The sequence below is a fragment of the Microcaecilia unicolor genome, chromosome 12 (assembly GCF_901765095.1).
Source record: "Microcaecilia unicolor chromosome 12, aMicUni1.1, whole genome shotgun sequence".
In the NCBI taxonomy this organism is placed as follows: domain Eukaryota; kingdom Metazoa; phylum Chordata; class Amphibia; order Gymnophiona; family Siphonopidae; genus Microcaecilia; species Microcaecilia unicolor.
Window position 1 is genome coordinate 59,097,314 of NC_044042.1, and position 21,604 is coordinate 59,118,917.

General features: G+C 40.2%; 1 protein-coding gene across 2 annotated transcripts in view; it reads left to right on the forward strand.

Moving 5' to 3' along the window:
• Window positions 1-21,221, forward strand: part of ETS1 (ETS proto-oncogene 1, transcription factor) — a 282,890-nt gene extending 261,669 nt beyond the window's left edge. Inside the window, exons 7-9 of one of the 2 annotated variants that reach the window (XR_003944020.1) lie at window positions 11,880-11,998; window positions 16,427-18,740; window positions 18,784-21,221. Coding sequence is in view for 1 of the 2 variants with exons in the window: in XM_030221497.1 (XP_030077357.1) it covers window positions 11,880-11,998; window positions 16,427-16,642 (335 nt within the window). In the remaining variant the exon portion in view is untranslated. The other variant, XM_030221497.1, reaches the window with a different exon arrangement.
• The last annotated feature ends 383 nt before the right edge of the window (window positions 21,222-21,604 follow it).

The window sequence follows — 21,604 nt, forward strand, 5'->3', positions numbered from 1 at the left end:
CCATCTCTACTCTTTCAGTGATTCCACATTTATATTATATGCTATGAGTGTGGGTGCTATGTATCTCTGAGGTGGAGGGGAAGACACTTTAAGATTGGAGTACAATATAGTTAATTGGCAATATGGTGGATTGTTGATTTAATCATTATCGATAATGAATGTTACTATGCTGAGACCATATTAATAAAACCATTCTTCAGACTACTGGCATGGTATTGTTTCATTATGGCATCATATAGATCTACCTATATGCGATAAGCATGGTAACAAATTGCATCTGACCTGGTTGTGATGCCAGTGTTCATGAAGGCGTGTAACCTGCACAGAGTAGCAGGTGCATCTCTGGCTGGCATACTGGGCAGACTAGATGGACCATACAATACATATCTGCCATCATTTACTGTGTTACTGTACAGCACTGCGTACGTCTAGTAGCACTATAGAAATTATGATTACTAGTAGTAGTACAGCACAGTAGAACATTCACATAATATAGATGTGATTCTCATTGTGTCAGCACAGTGCAATGAAGCATCTTAATAGGTAGCAGATAAATCGTATGCAATTGCGACAGATAGACAAGATGGGTAAGACAATGGCATTAGGTTAAATAAAAGTGAATGGCTAGAATATATGTGCAGTTGAATAAGATATGTGTAACTAGTCTCAGAGGATATGCCACAAGCTGGTTCTAATGTGGAGTGAGAAACTGGATAGCCAAATCACTACAGCCATTAAGGGCTTGGGAGAAAAGTCAGGCTCTTGCCTTCTAGGAGTGAGTTCTCTACTTCTGTAGCTTAGTGGTTGGTTCATCAGCCTGAGAACCTGGGGAACTGGGTTTGTTTCCCATTGCCACTCCTTGTGACTCTGGGCAAGTCACTTAACCTTCCATTGCCCCAGGTACAAAATAAGTACCTGTATATAATATGTAAACCGCTTTGATTTGTAACCACAGAAAGGTGGTATATCAAGTCCCATCCCCTTTCGCTTTCCCTTTGGAAGACCTTAAAGGGAAGGTTAATGTATTCTTTATATATTCTGGCCCCTTTTGTCTGAGGATTAGAGAGAGCTGTAAATTTGGTCCTTTGGGTATTGGTACAGTTTCTACAGGAAGGGTTTGATGTGGTCCCACCACTTGCAACCTCCTCAATCTTGCTGCAGCATTCTGGATTAGAACTGGTGCAAACTCTTTGTGGTCAGTGCAATGCACTGGTCAATTTACTAAAAAAAAACGTAGATGGTTAGCATGCCTTAAAAATGTTAGTACATCAAAATCAATTTAGTGCATATTAACCTGCTAATTAATTCATATACCATCACATTTGTGAAACAAACTGAAACAAAATGTCCAAAATTGGTAGAAAACTCCAAAAACTAACAATTAACTGAATATTTATTCTATGTACATCTCTAATTTTTTGGTATTCCACACAAGAATTCTTGTTTAATTTATGCTTAGCCCTGACTCTTATTATAGTTTTGTTATCAGTTGCTTTTTGTGCAGATAACATCCTGTCAATTGTTGTGACTCAAATCAAAACGATGGTGCAATTATATTAAATAGATGCCTTCATGCAGTTTCATCTTAGCTTAATGTCCATAAACTGAAGCCTAATTCTAAAATGAAAGCCCTTTAGATGAGTCAGAGAGAAAAATCACCTACTTAGGATTTCTCAAACATCTCCGGAATTGCTACTTAGCCTAAGGATGACGTGCAAGTGTGGGAATACATTTGTATTCTAAACAGTCAATGCAAAATGAAATATTTGTAGTACGTATCAGTTTTTGTTACTATTAGACATCCCATATACATCCATTCCTTGAAAGAAAAGATTTGAAACATTACACACTTGCTTGAAACAAACCAGGGTGTTACTCTGGCATCCTTAAAATGATCTAATTGCTACAAAATACTGCAGTGAAGATCCTGGGGGGAGGGGGGAGAGACCCAAGAAATTTGATCTTGTGACTCCCAGCTACATAGAGTTTCACTGGCTACTTATGCTATCAAGAGTTAAATTCAAAATCCTTACAGAGCGGCGGTAAGCCCAATGCCCAGGGCAAAATTTCTGAATTTGACACATGCCGAAAACACGTGGTAGAAAGTATTTTCTGCTTTCTACCGCATGGTGTTTACCCGGTGGTAACCTGCAGTGGGCGTTAGCTGCATGTATGCTGCCCAGGTAGCACATGAGACCTTACAGTGGGTGGCAGTAACGTCTCAGGTCAAAAATAGACGCAAGCTGGTTTTTATTTTGCCTCAGGTCCATTTCCGGCCCCTTAAAAAGGGCCCTTTTTCCAGGACGCAGTAAAAACTGGCCTGGCGCAAACCCAAAAGACACACTCATATTGCCGCAGGCCACTTTTTGCCTTGACATAGTAAAAGGGCCCCTCTGTTCTTCAGCTCTGTATCTCCTCCTCTACCACAAATCCAAGTTGAAATTACTTGTCAAACAACTTTTAGCAAAGTTAGTGCCCGTCTCGCGGAATTCTCTTCTGGTTGATGTGAAAGAGAGAATAATTTGAAATTGAAGAAGGGGGTAAAAACCTGGTTTGTAGACATAAGGGATTTTCTTTTGCATTTCTGAGAACATTTCTGATCATCTCTGGGAAAACGTGATCAAAGTCGCATATCCGTTCTGAACTTTAACTCTCATTTCTCAAAAATTACTTTAAGCGGGCACATGTTTGAACTTTGTAGCTTTTTTATTTTATCACATAAAGGATAAGGTTTGGGCTGTTGTACTACAAATTGTTTGCTGTAAAAAAAGAAATTCATTAAGACCTTATTTTTTTTTTCTGGTTACTATAATCATGTTTTCCCGGAGACAGTCACATTTAGTTTGTATAATAATTTTGTCTTTTATTGGCATTCTTATTTATAAAGTGTTGGTATAGACTAATGGAGTAGTTCCCAAACCTGTCCTGGGAGCCCCCTCCCCCCCAGCCAGTTAGACGTTCAGGCTGTATGCAATGAATAAAGATAGGTGCATTGCCTCCGTTATGCTCATTTGTCTCAAGAATATTTAGTGTGGACATTCTGAAAACCTGACTGGTTGGAGGGTGCCCCAGGGCAGATTTAGGAATGTGGACTAGTGTTGAGAACAGCAGACTGAGAACCAGGGAAGCCGGAGTTCAAATCCCACTAACACTTGGGATCTTAGGTAAATCACTTAGGTGCCCTTTTACTAAACCCTCCTGGCGGTGGATGAATTATTTATTTATTTCCTCCTACATGCACCGGTTCCAGTGGGTAATCGGCACTTGGCGCGCGCTGACCGGTCACTGTGCGTGTAGCGCATGAGCCTTTACCACTAGATCAGTGGATGACGTTAAGGGCTCAGACAGGTTTTGGGAGCGTGCTGGTTTAATTTTTACCACGGGCCATTTTCCTGCCCCATAAAGCCCTTTTATGTAGACTTGATTAAAACTGGCCCGGCGCACGCCCAGTACATGTGCCTACACTACCGCAGGTCACTTTTTATCGTGGCTTAGTAAAAGGGCCCCTTAACCCTTCATTGTTTCAGGTACAGTGTTAGGGGTCCTTTTACTGAGCTGCAGGAAAAAAAGGCCCTGTGGTAACGGCTGGGGCCGTTTTTTCCGCACGCCAGGCCCTTTTTACCACAGTGGGTAAAAAGCCCTCCAAAAAATGGACATGTGGTAAGATAACTCTTACCACATGGCCATGTGACGGGGAACACTTACTGCCACCATTGAGGTGGTGGTAAGAGCTCCTGCAGTAACCTGGCAGCACGCGGTGATGCCCAATTACCACCGAGTTAGCTCCATGCTAGAAGAGAAATTATTTTCCAGCGTGCTAGAAGCGGCGCATGCTGGAGCTGGAACTGGAACTACCGCCTAACCACCAGAACATACCAAGTGAAATCAAATTCAAAAATATCATCACTATGGAAAGCAGACTGCGGAGTACATCAAGGATCACCACTATCACTGATCCTGTTCAACCTAATGATGACCCCACTAGCCAAGTCCTTATCCAATCGAGGCCTTAACCCATTTGTCTATGCAGACGATGTCACAATATATATTCCTTACAAACATAACCTGACTGAAATCACAAACGAAATCAATCTCAGCATGAACATCATGAACTCATGGGCTTATGCATTCCAACTAAAACTCAACACAGAAAAAACACACTGCCTTATCCTCTCATCCCAACACAATACGAACAAACCCACAAATATAAACACCCCGGATTACACCCTCCCCATCTCAGATAGCCTGAAAATCCTCAGCGTTACGGTCGACAGAAACCTTACACTTGAGACCCAAGTGAAATCTACAACTAAGAATATGTTCCACTCAATGTGGAAACTCAAACGAGTGAAACCATTCCTCCCTAGGGCAGCATTTCGTAGTTTGATACAGTCAATGGTACTAAGCCATGCTGACTACTGCAATGGAATCTATGCAGGATGCAAAGAACAACTCATAAAATAACTGCAGACCACTCAAAATACGGCAGCCAGGCTCATATTTGGAAAAACGCGATTCAAAAGCGCCAAACCCCTCCGAGAAAAACTGCACTGGCTCCCTATAAAAGAACATATAGCTTTTAAAATCTGCACCCTGGTTCACAGAATTATCTACAACGAAGCCCCGGGATACATGACCGACCTCATAGACCTACCATCCAGAAACACAATAGGATCAACACGCGCATACCTAAATCTCCACTACCCAAACTGCAAAGGACTGAAACACAAATCAACATATGGATCTAGCTTCTCCTATATAAGCACACAATTGTGGAACGCACTACCAAAAGCCATGAAAACATCGTATAACTATCTAAACTTCCGAAAACTATTAAAAACCAACATGTTCAAAAAGGCATACCCAACCGACCCAACTTAAACGCCTGAACTATGCAACTCAATGAAACCAAAACTCGTAATGTCATAAACTAACTCTTCTGTTCCTCTTCATAATTCCTAAATGTGCCTGTGCACATGAACCTTATTCGAACACAACACCTTATTGTATTTGTTTCTCTACTGGTGTTGGCGAATGCCTTCACGGTATTATGTAAGCCACATTGAACCTGCAAATAGGTGGGAAAATGTGGGAAACAAATGTAACAAACAAATAAATAAATACAAAGCTAAAAATGTGCATAAGGTACTCTTCTAATACAGAAAGAAAAAAAATCTGTCTTAAAATGTATGTGTTTCTATATTACATGTAATGTACTATGACTTTTGTATTCTGCCAACTTCCTTGAAAAGAATCAAAGCAGATAACAAAATGAAGTCAGAAAAAAAGGAAAATCATAACAAAAATTTTCTAAATAGATATGTCTATAAATGTTTCCAAAATTAGTAATATACTTCTCAGATACTTTGGCAGAGAACGCCAGAATTGTACTGCCTGGTAGCAAATTGATCTATCTAAAATTTTGTATCAAGCTCCCGAAAAAGATGGAAAATGAAGATGATATGGATCTCTGATTCTGGAAGATTACTGTGAAACCATTTCTTCATAGCCTTGGAGTTTTTTTGGATAGTAATTTGCAGGGCTTTTTTGAGGGGGTACTTGGGGGTACTAAGTATCGGCACCTTTTCCATTGTCTGGTAAAATTGACCCATGGACCCCAAGTTTTAATGAAAGAGCTCAGGCCTTACATACAAATTCTGCCTTGTCATAGATTCTGTTATTGGTTGCAGGGAGCCTGGCTATTGTGGGGTGGGTCCTTCAGTGATCACCCCACTCCTGAAGGGTGGCCTGGCATTTGCATACCAGCACCTTTTATGCAATAGCAAGTAGATCACGTCAATTCTACAGCATTTTTTCAACTTCGGGTTTTGAGCAAATTCAAAGGGATGGTGCCCACTGCATGATTTCTGGGCAATAGTGCAGACCCTGGTTCTTACGAAAATTGATTATTGTAATTCTTTATATTTAGGTATGTCTTCATCTAGGTTCAAGGCTCTGCAGATTGCACAGAATACGGCAATATGATCAATTACTGGAGTGTCTAGATCAGAACATATTACCCCAGTACTGAAAAAATTATATTGGATGCCTGTTATGTTTAGAGTCATGTTTAAGGTTCTTGTATTAAAACAGCGTGTATATGGGATTGCTCCTGTTTATTTTGGTAATGTTCTGAAAATGTACTGTCCAAGATGATCTTTAAGATCTGAGAAATCTAAGCAGCTTTGTTTGCCTTCTCCATCAACATATCATTATGTTGAGACAATGATGCGAGCGTTTTCGATTGCTGGTCCTTTGTTATGGGATGAATTGCCCGGACACTTAAGATTGTGTGAAAATATTCAACATCTCAAATGATTCTTAAAGACTCATTACTTTCGAAAGGCCTTTCTAGAAGAGTGAAGTGTATTGAAGTGACTGTTTTGCTTTATCTGTTTGGAAGTATGTATTAATTGCTGTATGATTATTGTTTGTGGTGTCCTATTGGTTTTATTAATTCTATTGGTTTTATTAATTCTATGTATGTACTTTTATTACTCGCTTTGGGTAAAGGCAGGATACAAATGAAAAAATAAATAAAAATAAAATTAGAATGAAATGAAAAAAACCATCAAACAAATACTCAGGACTGGAACCTTATATAAATACAAGCCAATTTGAAAAAAAAAATATGTGCTTGTAAAGGCAATCAGTGAAGGTTGATCAGAGGAGTGGCTACATCAAATTTCTTCAGATGGAAAATCAGTTTCTAAGCCATATTCTGGAGGATCTGAAGCTTAGAATATAATTTAACTGTAAGAGAATGGTATAGACTACCCATGCCGTAAGAGTGTGATTCTTTTATTTGAGAAGTTGTGGTTTTTGTCGCAGCTTTGAATGTGGTAATGTGTTAATGTGTTATGGCAAATTTCAATATCGTACACTTGTGTTATAATTTTGCTGACTTTTAGGGGCCCATTTACTAAGCCGCGTAAGCGTCTACGTGCGCCAAGATGGAGTTACCACCCGACTACCACGTGGCTCTTGTGGTAAATTTCATTTTTGGTGCACATCCGATACTCGCATCTGAAAAATATTTTTTATTTTTGAACACGCGCCAAGTGGCATTTGATGCACGTAGGTCATTGCTACCCAGATTCTTTACCGCTAGATGAATGGCTGGCAGTAAGGTCTCAGACCCAAAATGGACGCGCGGCAATTTTGATTTTGCTGCACGTCCATTTTCTGCAAAGAAAAAAGGCCTTTTTTTTACAGGCACGCTAAAAAATGGATTGGCATGCGCCCCAAACCCGTGCCTACACTACTGCAAGCCATTTTTCACCGCTCCTTTGTAAAAGGACCCCTTAGTTGGCCAGGTTGAAACATTGCTTTAGTTCTGTCCCCTGTCTCTGTCATTTTCTCTCTCTCTCTCTCCCTCCCTGTAGACCTCACTTTAAACAAAAAGGTTATTTTTGTATTTGGTGTTTTTTTTAAGCAAGATCATCATTGCTGATGCTGAAGAGGTAATTTTTAAAAATGTGTCTAGTTCAGCAATGGGGCTAAAATAAAAAAAAAAAACATGTTAGCTCTGGCCCCAGTCCTGCGTCTGTTTTGCTGATACACATCTTTTATTAGGCTTACAGCTTGAGAAATGCCTTTGTTAACTGACTGTGGTCTTTATAGCATCAGGATTTTCTTTACCACTAACTGTGATGTAGCAGCTATGAGCAACTTGTAAAAATATTTCATGTGTTTTCAGGAGACCTAAAAAAAGAAAACCAAACCCACTCAGCAATCCTGTAAATCTGATGTTGCCTTCAGGTGCTCCTCCTACTAAAGGAATATAAACAAACCAGTAGGAGAGTAAAATGCAATTAACTTTAGATGCATTTCTCATCAGAAAACATTTAAATGTTTTTTTTTCTTAAAACAATGATACACCATTACCTGTAACTATTTTTATCATGTATTGCCCCCTTCCATAGAGCCTGTTTAGAAGGTCTGAAGTCTTCTCTACGACTTCAACTGGCAAGGGATTTGGACACGGTGGACACAATAACTGCAATCATCTTTCCTCTCTCTTCTTGGGACTGATGCCCAGATGATCAAAAGCCCCGTGCTGTTCCAAACAACGCGCTAAAAATGGCACTGAAACAGAGCAGGGCTTTACTGCCCCTATGATTAGAGATAATAGTATGCAAATTTATGCGTGCATAGTGCGGGAGGATTGTGCCTGAACATGTGCTTAGGCACAATCCTGCACTTGTTTGACAGGTCTGGGCTGTCAAAAGCCTAGACCTGTCAAACACAGGGGCTGGAGGTCCGTGGGACCACAGACCACCCTGAAACAGAAAGGCCCTGGTGGCCTAGTACCCCCACCAAACTCCCACCCCAAGTCAGTGTGAAGCCCTGCTCAGCACACTGGGCAGGGCTGGGCACCACCATTTTCAAGGCGGCACTGGAAGAGGAGGGAGTGTACTACTTCCTCCTCCAGCAAAGGTAAGGGGAGGGCGGGGAAGAGAGCTGTTAGACCACCAGGTTGGGGGGATCTTGGTTTGTGGCCCAATGGCCACCAGGTCTTTTTTTGTGGGGGAAGTTGGGGGGGGGGCTGGAGATCCACTGTATCTCCAGCCCCCCATGAACTTGTGTCTGGAGGGCTCGGGGGGACTGGAGGTCCACCGGACCTCCAGCCCCCGTGTCGATGGCTTGGGGTGGGGGGGTCAGGGTTCCTGAGGGGGGGTTATATTGGAGGGGAATGGGGGGCCTGCTAGCATGCAAATGCATGCTGGACAGGGCTCACCATTCCTCCCCAATAATCTGCAAACCCTAACATCAGCTGAAGTAGGGTTTGCCGTGGACAGCATGCCAGTGTTTGGCGTGCTCTCCGTTGATCATTGGGGAGGAATATGTTGAGTATGCATTTGCTTACTACATGTGGTAAGAGCCCTGTTTAGCATGCATTTGCATGCTACTTGCAGTCAAAGCCCACAAGCGCTTTGTTTCATTCACTCGGGGGCTCTGATCATGGGGTAGTAGGAAACACAGACACTAGTATGGCGCTAATAGCTTCTATCACCCGCGTTTGCTTCTGATCATCGACCCATGAGTTTTGATTCTGCTCATGCTACACTGACCCCTCCAACAGGACCTGGCAGACTGGACTCAGCCTCTGTGTTGCTGTGCACAGCACTAGTGTGCAATTCATAGGCTCTGCCCATCATTACTTTGATCTAAGTACTGTTCTCCTGCCCTTTGCTCAGTTTAAGCTATAAAATTTAGTTTTTTTTGTCAAGGGGAGTCGCTATGCAAGTTCAATTATCACTAGACTCAGGCGTCCGTGAGTTGTGGTTCTAGCTTTCCTACTTTCTTTAGTCCTGAAAAGGACCAGCCGTGAAAAGGAAGAACTGATGCAGGAAGCTGGGTTGGCTTGTGGCTGAGGTTGAGTCATCTGAGGCCAGAGGCAATCTGTGGCTGGTATGGGCAAGGTTTTATAAAATGAGTATTAATAACCGATGCTCAAAGCTCTAGCAGCAGCCAAGGAGCGTAAATGGAACATCAGTAATGCTTACAAAAAAAGACTCTATTGTAAACTTATTTGGCAACCTTAAGGAGAGTTTTATAGCAGGTGCTTTCAAAGCGTGACTAGTGTGCCTATTTAATACTTTAAAACGTTATAAAAGCACCAATATTAAATCAAATCCTGTTAATAACATAGGGACCCTTTTACTAAAGGGTTGCGCATGGGATCCCGGAACTACCTCCGGCCCAATGTGGCTGCCGGCGGTAGTTCAGCTTCCAGCATGCACCATTTCCGGCTCTGCTGTTTTGTTTTTAAATATACTGCCGGGGTAGCGCGGGAGCCCTTACCACCACCTCAATAGGGTGGCGGTAAAGGTACACCCCCCCCCCCCCATATGGCCACGTGGTAAGTGCTAGTTTACCACATAGCTATGTGGGGGTTTTTGGACTTTTTACCCACTGTGGTAAAAAAGCCCTGGTGCATGTCAAAAACGTCCACCGCCGCTACTGCAAGTTCCTTTTTACCGCAGCTTGGTAAAAGGACCCCATATAGCAGTACATTGAAAAAGATATATGAGGGACCAACAGAGAGTGAAAAAAAAAGAAAGTGCAGCAAAAAAAGAAAGTGCAGCATGTAAAACACACGTGTCAATTGTTGGTAGCCTCTTTCCACCAAGTTTCTCTTGTTTCCTTGCGGAATTCCATGTTTAATATAGTAGGTTCTATGCTGTGGAACCAGCTGCTGACTGCTTGGAGATTGGAAGCTTCCTTGGCAACTTTTAAATGACTGTTTAAAGCCCATTTTTTTCAGGAAACCTTTCTAGTTAACTCATAATTTGGCTTTCCCTGGGGAGTAGCTGGTTTGAGATTATGCATCAAGACCTGCAGCTATGGTGTCACAGGATTTTTTTTTCATTACTTTTTTTTTTCTTTCTGTCCTTTCGTATGCCCCCTCGTTCCAGAGTTTTCCTTCAGTTGAAAAAGGCTCATTTCCTGTACATTAATGCCCTTGAGATATTTAAATGTCTATATCATATCTCCTCACTCCCTCCTCTTTTCCAGTGTATACTTGTTGAAGTTCATTAGCCTATCCCTATATTTTTTTGTGTTCAAGACCGCTTACTAATTTTGTAGCTGCCCTCTGGACCGACTCCATCCTGTTTCTATCTTTTCGTATGTGCGGTTTTCAGAACTGCACACAGTACTCTAAATAGGGCCTCACCAGAGACTTATACAAGGGCACTATCACCTCCTTTTTCCTGCTGGTCATCCCTCTCTTTATGCACCCAAGCATTCTTCTGGCTTTCACCGTCGCTTTTTCTATCTGTTTTGGAAGCTTTAAGGTCATCAGACACAGTCACAGTTCTATGTTTCTTTCATTAAGAAAAGTAACCGGCAAGGTAGATCTAGAAGTAATTATATCTCATGAATCTTCCAAAAATGCTGTTAAATCCAAATTAGAAGTCACTAATTGATCCACCTCTTGCTGGTTATCTTGGAGCTTCTTTTCAGTTGGTAAATAGTAGAAATTACTCAGTTGAATAGTTTCAGAGTTAGTTAACTCAAGAACCCATAAGATACTTCCTAAGGAGGATCTCAGGTGAAAATAGATAAATTGAAGGAAAATTCAAAGAGCGAAGATTGCACATCCTACAAGCGTTCTCCATCATCTCAAATTTCATATGAATCATATGAGGGCCTTTAATAAAGGAAACTGAGGTTTCTTGGAGAGTGGCAAGCTATGCTTGTACCCCTGACACCTGTTTATCTAAAGTCTTCAAATTTAAGCCCACAGTATTCAATTTGTCCACCACTTGTTCTGAGAAAATTGCTGTCTGGGATATAACTGATTTAAGCAACCCTTCCATACTGAAGTTCAATGATCAAATATCTTTTAAGGTAACCTCCTTGGTAGGCTCCTTTAGCAGAGCATCTATCTGAGAAGCTGTTATCTATATCGCTTGAGATTGACCTGACTGTCCTCTGGAGACAGGGGAACCTCTTGGGACTCCCCAACTAATGGAGATAGAACTGGAAAGGGAGTAGTCCTATCAGGGGACGGAGTGATTTCTCATGTGAATAACTGACCATTTAGTCTTTCACTCTGTTTTCTTCTTATCCAGTTTGCAAAAACAAAAGGGCATTGCCTCCTAACCTATGACTCCCTAATTTTGTAAGGAGTTCCTGCATCTGCAAAATTTGCAGTACATGACCCAGTTGTCCTGGAAGCTAGCATGTTTATATATTTGTTACCATTATCCCCAAAAAGGGCTAAACCTTGCTCATCTCCTTTGTTGGTTTTACTTCAATTTTTCTTTTATGAGTTTCACTGCTTGAAAGTGAAGTTGCCATTATTAAGCGGGGAGGGGTTGATCTGCACATCAGCTGTCATCACTTTGTGAATCTTATTATTCCTACAGGTAGTGGACCCATCCAGCTATGGCAGTTTCTGCTGGAGTTGCTCACTGACAAGTCTTGCCAACCTTTCATCAGCTGGACAGGAGATGGCTGGGAATTCAAACTGTCTGACCCCGATGAGGTAAGCACTAGCCTGTTCCTTCTGGTTTAATGTGGAGGGGGGCATAGTATTGATCTGCTTTAAAAGAAAGCCTAATCATTCGCATTCTCTGTAATAGTTTCAGAACTGCATACAAGCAGTGGTCCTCAGTATTTATTACAGCTGTTGATGCCAGACTTATTTTTAAGCAATTCTCTTACAACACCTAGATATCCCTCAGTGCCTATAAGATATATATGTCCCCAATTAACTCATATGGTATTGGGATGTAGTTGGAGGATCATTTGTTTGAGGTTATTTCTGACTTATGGCATATAGAGGCAGCAAACATCAGTCATGACTCTTACAAAGATGGCTGTTCTCAGAGGTCAGATGAATTATGGATGAAATTGTTTTAATAAACCTGGAATAGAATGGCTTTGTAAAACGTTTCTGCTTGCCATGTATTCATTTTACAGTATTGCATGTGTTGACACTGATGGAAGAGAAAACAAGAAGTGGGATGTCCCTGTAATCTGACTGGTTGTGAGATATCAAAGATGTGGTATTATTGCTCAGAGCTGGTTTTCCCTCTAATTTATGTGCCCTACTGTTGGCCACGTACATTTTATACAGCGTTGCGTACGACTAGTAGTGCTATAGAAATGATTAGTAGTAGTAGTAAATTGGTAGGAGGAGGGGCTGGGTTAGTGACTTCAAGAACCATGTTTATACTCCCTACCCCAAGCCTCCTGGGTTGCTAAGTATCATTTGTTTTATGAATGTTCTTCTGTGCTGCTTATTATGGTATATTATTTGTATTCAGCTGAATTTCTGTAATATGAATGTTTTACTCTGCTGTTTTAATGTATATGTTACTGATGTTGTATCAATTAATTAATTCCTAGTAATATCTCACAGTTTACTTCTCTGTACTAGTTCTGACAGTGGGTCATTTTACTCTTTTTTTCTAGTACTACAATGTAAGTTTGTCAAGTTATACCTCTTCTGCGCTACTTTGGGTGAATCTCTTCATAAAGGTGGTTAATAAACCTTAAGGAATAAATAAGGGACCCTTTTACAAAATCACCTTAAGGGGTGAATTCTATAAATGGTGCCTAAAAAATTGGTGCCGACCCCTCCCCCCCTCCCCCGATTTATAGAATAGTGCTTAAGTCCCAGGGGCCGCACTTAAATTTAGGCATGTCCATTTGCACCAGCAACAACGTGGTGCAAATACCTGTGTCTAAATTTAGACACAGAACCCCCTTATTCTGTAACTGCGCACATAACCAAAAACCACACCCCAATCTGCCCATGAACCTCCTATTTCCATGCCCTCTTTTTCAGGATATACATAAAATTTAGGTATGAATATGCCAATTAAATCTAATTAGTGCCAATAATTGCTTGTTAAAAAACCAATTGGTGCTACTTAGCTAATTATTCAATTAATTTACACATGCAAATTGGGTGCACGCCCAAATTTGCATGTACAATATTTGCTGACTTTTATAGAATTAGGAGTTAAGTGCTAATGCACATTTACCTTGAATTCTATAAAAGTCGCTATAAATTGCAAGTGCAAATTTGGGTGTGCGTAATTTAATTGAATGACAAGCTAAGTAGCTCTGATAGTTGGGCTTGTTAAGCAATTATTGGCAGTAATTAGATTTTAATTAAGATATCCACATAAATTTAGGAGCGAGTTCAAAAGGGGAGCAGAAATGGGAGAGTCATGGGTGGAATGGGGGTGTTCCTAAAATGTATGCAGGTACTTATAGAATAATGGGGATATATGCCTAATTTAGGCACAGAGATTTGCACCATTTTTCAGTTAGTGCAAATGGCTATGCCTAAGGCTCATGCGCGATTCCTGGACGTAAGTGCTATTCTTTAAACTGTGCCTAACTTTAAGCGCTTAAAGTTAGGCACAGTCTGAGAATAGCGCTATTTATTTGTATCTGCTATACATTTTGGGCATCATATATAGAATTTATCCAATAATGCAGAAAAAAATGTTTACACGTGCCTGTCAGTGTGCACTAATCGTGCATTATTTATCTTCTCATGGACAGGGAATGGGCATGGAAGTGTTATCCAGCTGTTGAAAAAGAAAAAAAGGAGTCTCCCCCTAACAACAAACACAACACACAAACAGAAAAAAGGAAGAAGGGGGTAGACCAATGTGATACCAACACATGTAGTTTATTGAAAAGGGAACTGTAATAATGACTTGATGCAGTCCTGTGTTTCGACGCCATGTGCTCCTGCCTCAGGAGTCGAGCAGCACTTTCTGTAAAATAATATAACATATGTACATTGTAAACATTACATCAATCAATAAATACAATTCTTATATACATAGACAAAAATATATAAAAATATCTCATTAAAAACAATAATGTAAATAATAATAAAAAAGCTGTTACAAACATATATGCAACTTAAACATAACTTAAGAAATAAAAGAAAAGATAAAAGAAAAGAGGAAATAAAATGTGACAATAAAAGCAATTATTAGCCTCACAAAGAAACAAATATGTCTTGATGTGTAACAAAAATACACATACCAATCAAAGTTGATGATTAATGATTGATAAAGCTAATTGCTATCTTTTAAAAAAGAGAGATACCGCAAAAGTGGAGAAACTGGATTCGTAACGAGGGGAAATGCAGGCACAAAGAAGTAGCTTGACCAAGAGGACACTTGCAAAAGCACAAGGAAGACGAGAAGTAAAAACAGTTCTTTAATACTAGATAAGACTTGACACGGCATGGCGAACACCGCTTGCCCCAGGAGTATTTAAAAAGGCTGGTGATGGGTAAATAAAGCTGAGAGAAGAGTTGAGTGCAAAACTGCTATTTGGCATTTTTTGCACTCGACTCTTCTCTCAGCTTTATTTATCCATCACCAGCCTTTTTAAAGACTCCTGAGGCAGGCGGTGTTCGCCAAAACATGGTGGAGTGAGGAGTCTTATCTACTATTAATGAACTGTTTTTTTACTTCTCATCTCCCTTGTGTTTTTGGAAGTGTCCTGTTTATTTTTTGTCTATTAGATTGTAAGCTCTTTGAGCAGGGACTGTATTTCTTCTATGTTTGTGCAGCGCTGCGTATGCCTTGTAGCGCTATAGAAATGCTAAATAGTAGTAGTAGTAGTAGTGATCACGCTACTTCTTCATGCCTGCCTATCTTTTAAAAAGGCCATTTTCAGTGATCTGTGGGATCTCTTTTGGAGATCTAAGCAGTCTTTGGGCAGCTCTATCAGATTTGTCTTGGTTTTTGTATCTTCCATTTAGGTGTGCGCATATACCCTTGCTTTTGACATGGTGTAAGTGGGTGTTCCTAGGTTGCCGACTTTAATGCTAGTTTCAATAACAGAATCCTGGTGCCCAGATGCTGAAATTTCATTAGTGCTCAGTGTGCTGCATCTAGGCGGCTAACCTGGGGTGCCCAGTTATAGAAATGCTCCCCTAGAGTAAGTGCTCACATTTATACCCGCGTTGAGACTGGTGTAGCACACTACAGGAGCTGGTTGGGACCCTATTTAATAAACACATTTAAATGCCTACATTACCTTGCAAAACTCCTCACATAGATTCTGTTATAAAATCAGATCCGCTGTTAATGGCATGGGTATTTTTTCTCTATGTCAAAAAAAAAAAAGGGCACGTGTTAAGTCAGGGAGTGGAAATAGGTGACTAGGTGGAAATGTACGTTGGTACCAATGACCTGCTGTTCACTGCCATCTCAATTTTTCAAAGAGCAAACCCACACTTGAGAGCCCTGCATTTAATTTCAAAATTGTCCCCTAAAGTAATAAGGGGGATCACAACCAAGTAGTCTGGATCATACAGGAAGAGGCCTTCTATGATTTAGTGGCTGAAGCCTGTAAAGAAAACAGTGAGTCTCAGCTGAATACCACCTGCAACCCCCATAAGACCTGGTGGCCAGCATATGCTGGGCATGGCTCCTGATCTTCAGTGCCAGTGCCTGGACATGACCCGGCATTGAATATTGGAGCCTAATTCTGCCCAAGGTGGTCAGCATTTAAAAAAGTACAGACCACTGTTGGCTGAATATTGACTGGATAAATATGAATGGGATAACTGGTCAAGTCAACTTACTGGCATCTGTGAATTTAGAATGTCCTGGGCTGCAGAGGTGTTCCATGTGCACCACTAATGGCAAACTATAGGCATGGTTGTGCAAAGTTGTACTGATCAAAGAGTTAATTAAATCCCATTAGTACTGGATGTACTAAGTTGGTGCCTATAAGATGTAGGGTGATCTTATGGCACCTGAGATAGAGAGAATGCCCCTTCTTACCTTAAAAAGCAAAGCTATCTCTATGGGCTTCTATGATAATGCTCTATTATTATAGTGAGAGGCAGATGCCAAAGTAAACAGTGTATTACTTTCCTGTGTTGGCTTGAGCTCCTAACATAATTTCTCTTTTCCTTTGCCAGGTTGCCAGACGATGGGGCAAAAGGAAAAACAAACCCAAGATGAACTATGAGAAACTGAGCCGTGGCCTTCGCTACTATTATGATAAGAACATCATCCACAAGACAGCAGGAAAGCGCTATGTCTACCGCTTTGTGTGTGACCTGCAGAGCCTGCTGGGATACACACCCGAGGAGCTCCATGTCATGCTTGATGTCAAGCCAGACTCAGACGAGTAAAGAGCCCTGACCAAGTGAGTGAGCGCTCCAGAAATGATCAAGAGAAGAAACAGTTAACGTATACGTACCCCAGATAACTGTTGGTTATTGTGGCCTTACAAATTGACAGCTCAGGAAGTTACAAGCCTGGTGAAAAGGATTCTGGGATAGTAAAAAGTGGGGCTTTCCTGCCTTACGGGGTAGGTTGGAAAAGAGGAAGCGCAGATGACTGCGTTTTTTATTGCTTTGTTGCTACCCAACTAAAGACTTTGACTCTGGGACCAAAAGAAATATTTGTATTTTATTTTGTTGCTGGATTTTGTTTTGTTTTTTACATTTGTGCCAGTAAAACAGTTTTATCTCTTCTTTAAAATGTTTTTTTTTGTCCTACGATATAATGTGTCTAATTTTGTTCAGGTGTTTTTGCCAGCTGGTATTAATTGTTTTGAAGGTTTTGTGTAGATCCTGTTAAAGGTGCTAAGAAACCATTCTCCTCTACTTTTCTCTCCACCTTTCTTTGTTCTTTTTGTATACTATCCAGGTAGGGTTGTCATCTCATTACAGGCTAGCCAAATTAATGATTCCAGTCCTGGCTTTCCCCCATTGCATGCTTGGACTTCTAATTCAGATTTCCCTACCAGTTTCTGTTACAAAAAAAAGAAAAGAAAAATAAGATCCATGTATATGGTGAGTGGGCAGTCAGGACTGGATTAGGGGCAGTGTAACAAGGACAATTGTCCTGGGTCCTATTCCTCAGGGGGCCCAAGCCTGCCTGAACCTGAAGGAGGTAAGTCTGCTGGTGAGCTCTGGAACCCCTCTCAGATTTCTACCATGCTTCTCAGATAACAACAGACCTGGACTGGATCAGCCAATTCAGGAATGAGGTGGCAACCCTGGGAAGCATTATCAACTGGCTCCCTCACATCCCCCCACCCTAAGCAGACTGATCCTTCCAATTTTGATTTTATCTAATCCCAAAATATGAATTTATGCATATGTGGCTTATTTCCAAGTAAAGGTTTATAGAAAGCAGGTCAAAATTAGGGTGATACAGAATAATAGTTACCAAACAGCTTCACAAATAGAAAGAAGACAGTTATCCAAGTGTTTCAGAAACCGTGTCCTTGCCATCAGCCCTTAGAGCAGAGGGAATGTTAAAGCATTATTAAGTGCTACCTATAGCCCTGGAAATATCTTACCAATGTGCGTGATTCATAGACCTGGGTCTCTCTACATTGGCCTTATTCCTCAGTCTCCTAATTTTTCTGAAATGTAATATACTTTTCTGTGGGCAAAATATACAAGTGTCATTTTAGTTCTCCCATGAGACTTTCTGTGCTGTGCTGAGATATTTCAGGGTGGCCCAAAATACTTGTGTTTGATGATGATCAGGCTAGTAGGTATCCCCAGTTTGTTTGACCTTGGTAGTTGTTTTTAGAAACTTCTAATTTTTACTTTCTTCATTTCTTCAGAGCATAATTAAAAATAAATGTGACTTCAGATATTTTCTTTATTCCTTGTAAGAGTTGCCTAAGTTACAAATATTCATTGTCTGTTCTTCTCCTTTACCCAAACCCATTGTGAAGTCAGGCTTCTTTCAGCATATTTGGGACATTGTAAATTGGATTTTCATTCAGATAAACATATATGTGTATATATTTTAAGATGCAGCTTTTTTTTTTTTAACCATTCGTAGCTTTTTTAAGGGGCAGTATGGCTAAAACCACTGTGAAATACTTGATACTTTGTATGTTTGTGGACTTAACGCACCTTTACTTAAAGAAGCAAAACACAAGCAGTATTAAACCACCATTTTAAAGCTAGCTCACATTTCCAATAGTACTCTCAAAGATATTGAACAGAATTAGCCCCAGGATAGATCCCCATGACACTCGACTATTCACCTTTCTTTTGAGTGAATTCCATTTACCACTACCCCCTGTCACCTACTAGTCACCCATTTTCTGTTCCATTTCACCACCTTGGGTCCCATCCTCAAGCTGCTCAGTTTATTTATGAGCTTCCCATGAGGAACAATGTCATAGACTTTGCTGAAATCTAAGTAGACTGCATCCAGCACTTGACCTCACTTCAGTTCTTTTGTCACTCAGCAAAATAAGTCAATGAGTTACAAGATCCGAGGCAATGTGACTTTACCAAAGGCAAATCATTTCAATCAGATTGTCTGAAATGATTTGCCTTTGGTAAAGTCACATTGCTTCGGATCTTGTAACTCATTGAATTGTAGAAGGTTGACTATCCTTTCCTTCAGCAGCATCTCCATGACCTTTCCCATCATCAAGGTAAGGCTCACCTTTTCTCTGTTACCTCCTTGTTGAAGAGGAACATCAGACTTTTTGCAATCCAATAGCAACTTCTCTGGTCTTCAAGGGTCTGTTAAACACATTCTTTAGAGGGCCTGCCAAAACCTCTCAATTCCCTCAGTATCCTGAGATGCATCTCATCTGGTTCTATGGCTATATCCATGTTCAGTTTTGCAAGTTGTTTGTAAATTCTTTCTTCCCTGAATGGTGTGGTATCTATGCTATTCGCATATGTTTCTTTGTCAATCATCCATGGTTCTTTGCCAATTATTCTTCCATGAATACTGAAAAGAGGTAATTGTTGAGCAATTCTGCTTTTCACTCCTCTCTACGTGTTGGCCCTCAGTATCTTTGAGCCTTAATTTCTACCTCTGGCCAAGTCTTGTCACCTCACTTTACATCTTTTGCCATTTTTTTTCTTCTGCTCGTGTGTTTACGATCCTGGTTTCTTTCTTCATCTCTCTCAGCTTTATGTGGTATTCATTTTTGTCCTTTCTGTAAATCTCTGTGGTTTCTCCCCTTTATTTTTGCAGCCACTTCTTTGGAAAAACCATACAGCATCCTTTTCTTCTTGCTTTTCCTTACTTAAAGATCTGTTGCCATTTTTATAGCCCATTTCAGTTTAGCCCACTGCCCTTCCACTTCCTTAACTCCTCCCACCCTGCCAGCTCCTCCTTCAAGTGCTTCTCAATTTTGCTGAAATCTGCATATTTGAAATCTTCACCAGTTGTCTAAGTAAAGCCCCATGTAGGGCATCCACTATTTTTCTACTTCTTTACAAATTTGCAGATGGGGCAAACTATAGACTCACTTGTGTGCAAAAGTTCAGGCACCCTGGTCAGATTGTATGTTTTGATGAATCTCTGAGTGAACCTGACTAGTTTGGGAAATTGTTTTGGGATGGTGGATTGTTTTGTGAGGAAGGAGGTTAGTATGGTTTTGAACTAGGGTGTTTTATGAGAATGTGTTGTGGTCTTTTCTTATACGCAATGATTTTTAAATATTTGTTTTAATTCCTAATGTTTATTTTTAATCTGTTTTGATTGCTGTTGACAAGTGGAATCTCTCCAGAGATTCTCAATGATATTCATGTCTGGGGATACTGAAGACCATTCCAAAGCTTTCATCTTTTTTTCCTGTAACTCTGAGTGTTTCATGGTTGATTTTGAAATATGCTTTGGATTGTTGTATTAGCTTCTAGAAAATATTGATATTTAGTTGAACTCATTCTTGCTTTAACCTGAATAATATTTCCTTTGCCACTGGCTACCAGAAAACCAATCCTAAAGCATGATGGATCCAACCCTATGGCTACCGATTGGCAAGGTGTCCTTTTCTTCAAATGGTTCACCCTTTTCTCCATTAATGTACCTTGTGTGGTTGTGGTTCAATTTTTGTTTCATCAGTCCTAAGCACTTTATTCCAAAATGTTTCAGGTCAGTCATTTGCTTTTTGTGTTTTTGCATACTTGAGATACAAAACTGTACAGAGTATAAGAAATCAGAAACTATCAAATTGCTTAACAATACTCTGATAATTAATTGCAATTTAAGCATTCAGTTTAGATTTTAATATATATTAAAAAATCGCCTCAAAAGCCCAGGGTACCTTTAGAATAGGACCCCTCCAATAGGCAAATTGGAGTCAGATGTTTTTGTTAAAGCCACTGACCGTAACTCACTTCTAGCATATGATAGTATGCACCCATTCCACAATAGAACCAACCTGCTGTTTGCACAATTTCTATGCTATAGGCGTATATGTGATTCATCTCAAAAATACAGAAAATCAGCTGAAATTCTAACTAATAAATTACATGATAGGGCTACCCTAAAAGGATAGTTAAACACGCTTATAAACGAGTGCTGTTCAATCATCGGGAATATTTGTTGGAACCTAAACAACAACCATTGGGGAGAAAACAAAATATCCCATGCATCATGCAATACACTATATTATCTCCACAAATTACTAAAATTATTTATAAACACTGGAATATATTATCAGCTCATGAAGTTTTTTCAAATCAAAAATGTATGGTGTCCTACTCTAGATGAGCCAATTTGGCTGATGTCCTATGTCATTCAGACATATATGAAACCCGAGTAGGTCATATGAAATGTGGCAAGTGCATTATGTGTGATGTCATGGAGGAAACAAATAAGTTTTGGGATCCAATAAAAAAGAAATGGATTTTTTTTAAACATCATTCTGATTGCACTTCAAAAGCTGTGATCTATATGATCAAATCACAACACTGAAACTGTTCTAGTGTCCGCAATGAAGTCATTTAAACAAGCAATCACAACTGGTAACAACATACTCCTCCTACAATTCGACATGTCCAGTGCCTTTGACATGGTTAATCATGAAATACTACTACATATACTAGAATACTTCAGAGTAGGAGGCACAGTTCTCAAATGGTTCAAAGGATTCCTGACCACAAGATCATACCAAGTAACAACGAATGCCGACAGATCACCCCCATGGATACCTGAATGTGGAGTCCCCCAAGGATCCCCCCTCTCACCAACCTTATTCAACCTAATGATTATACCTTTAGCCAAACTACTAGCCAATCAAAACATCAACCCCTACATATATGCAGATGACATCACAATCTACATCCCATTCAAACATGATCTAAATGAAATCA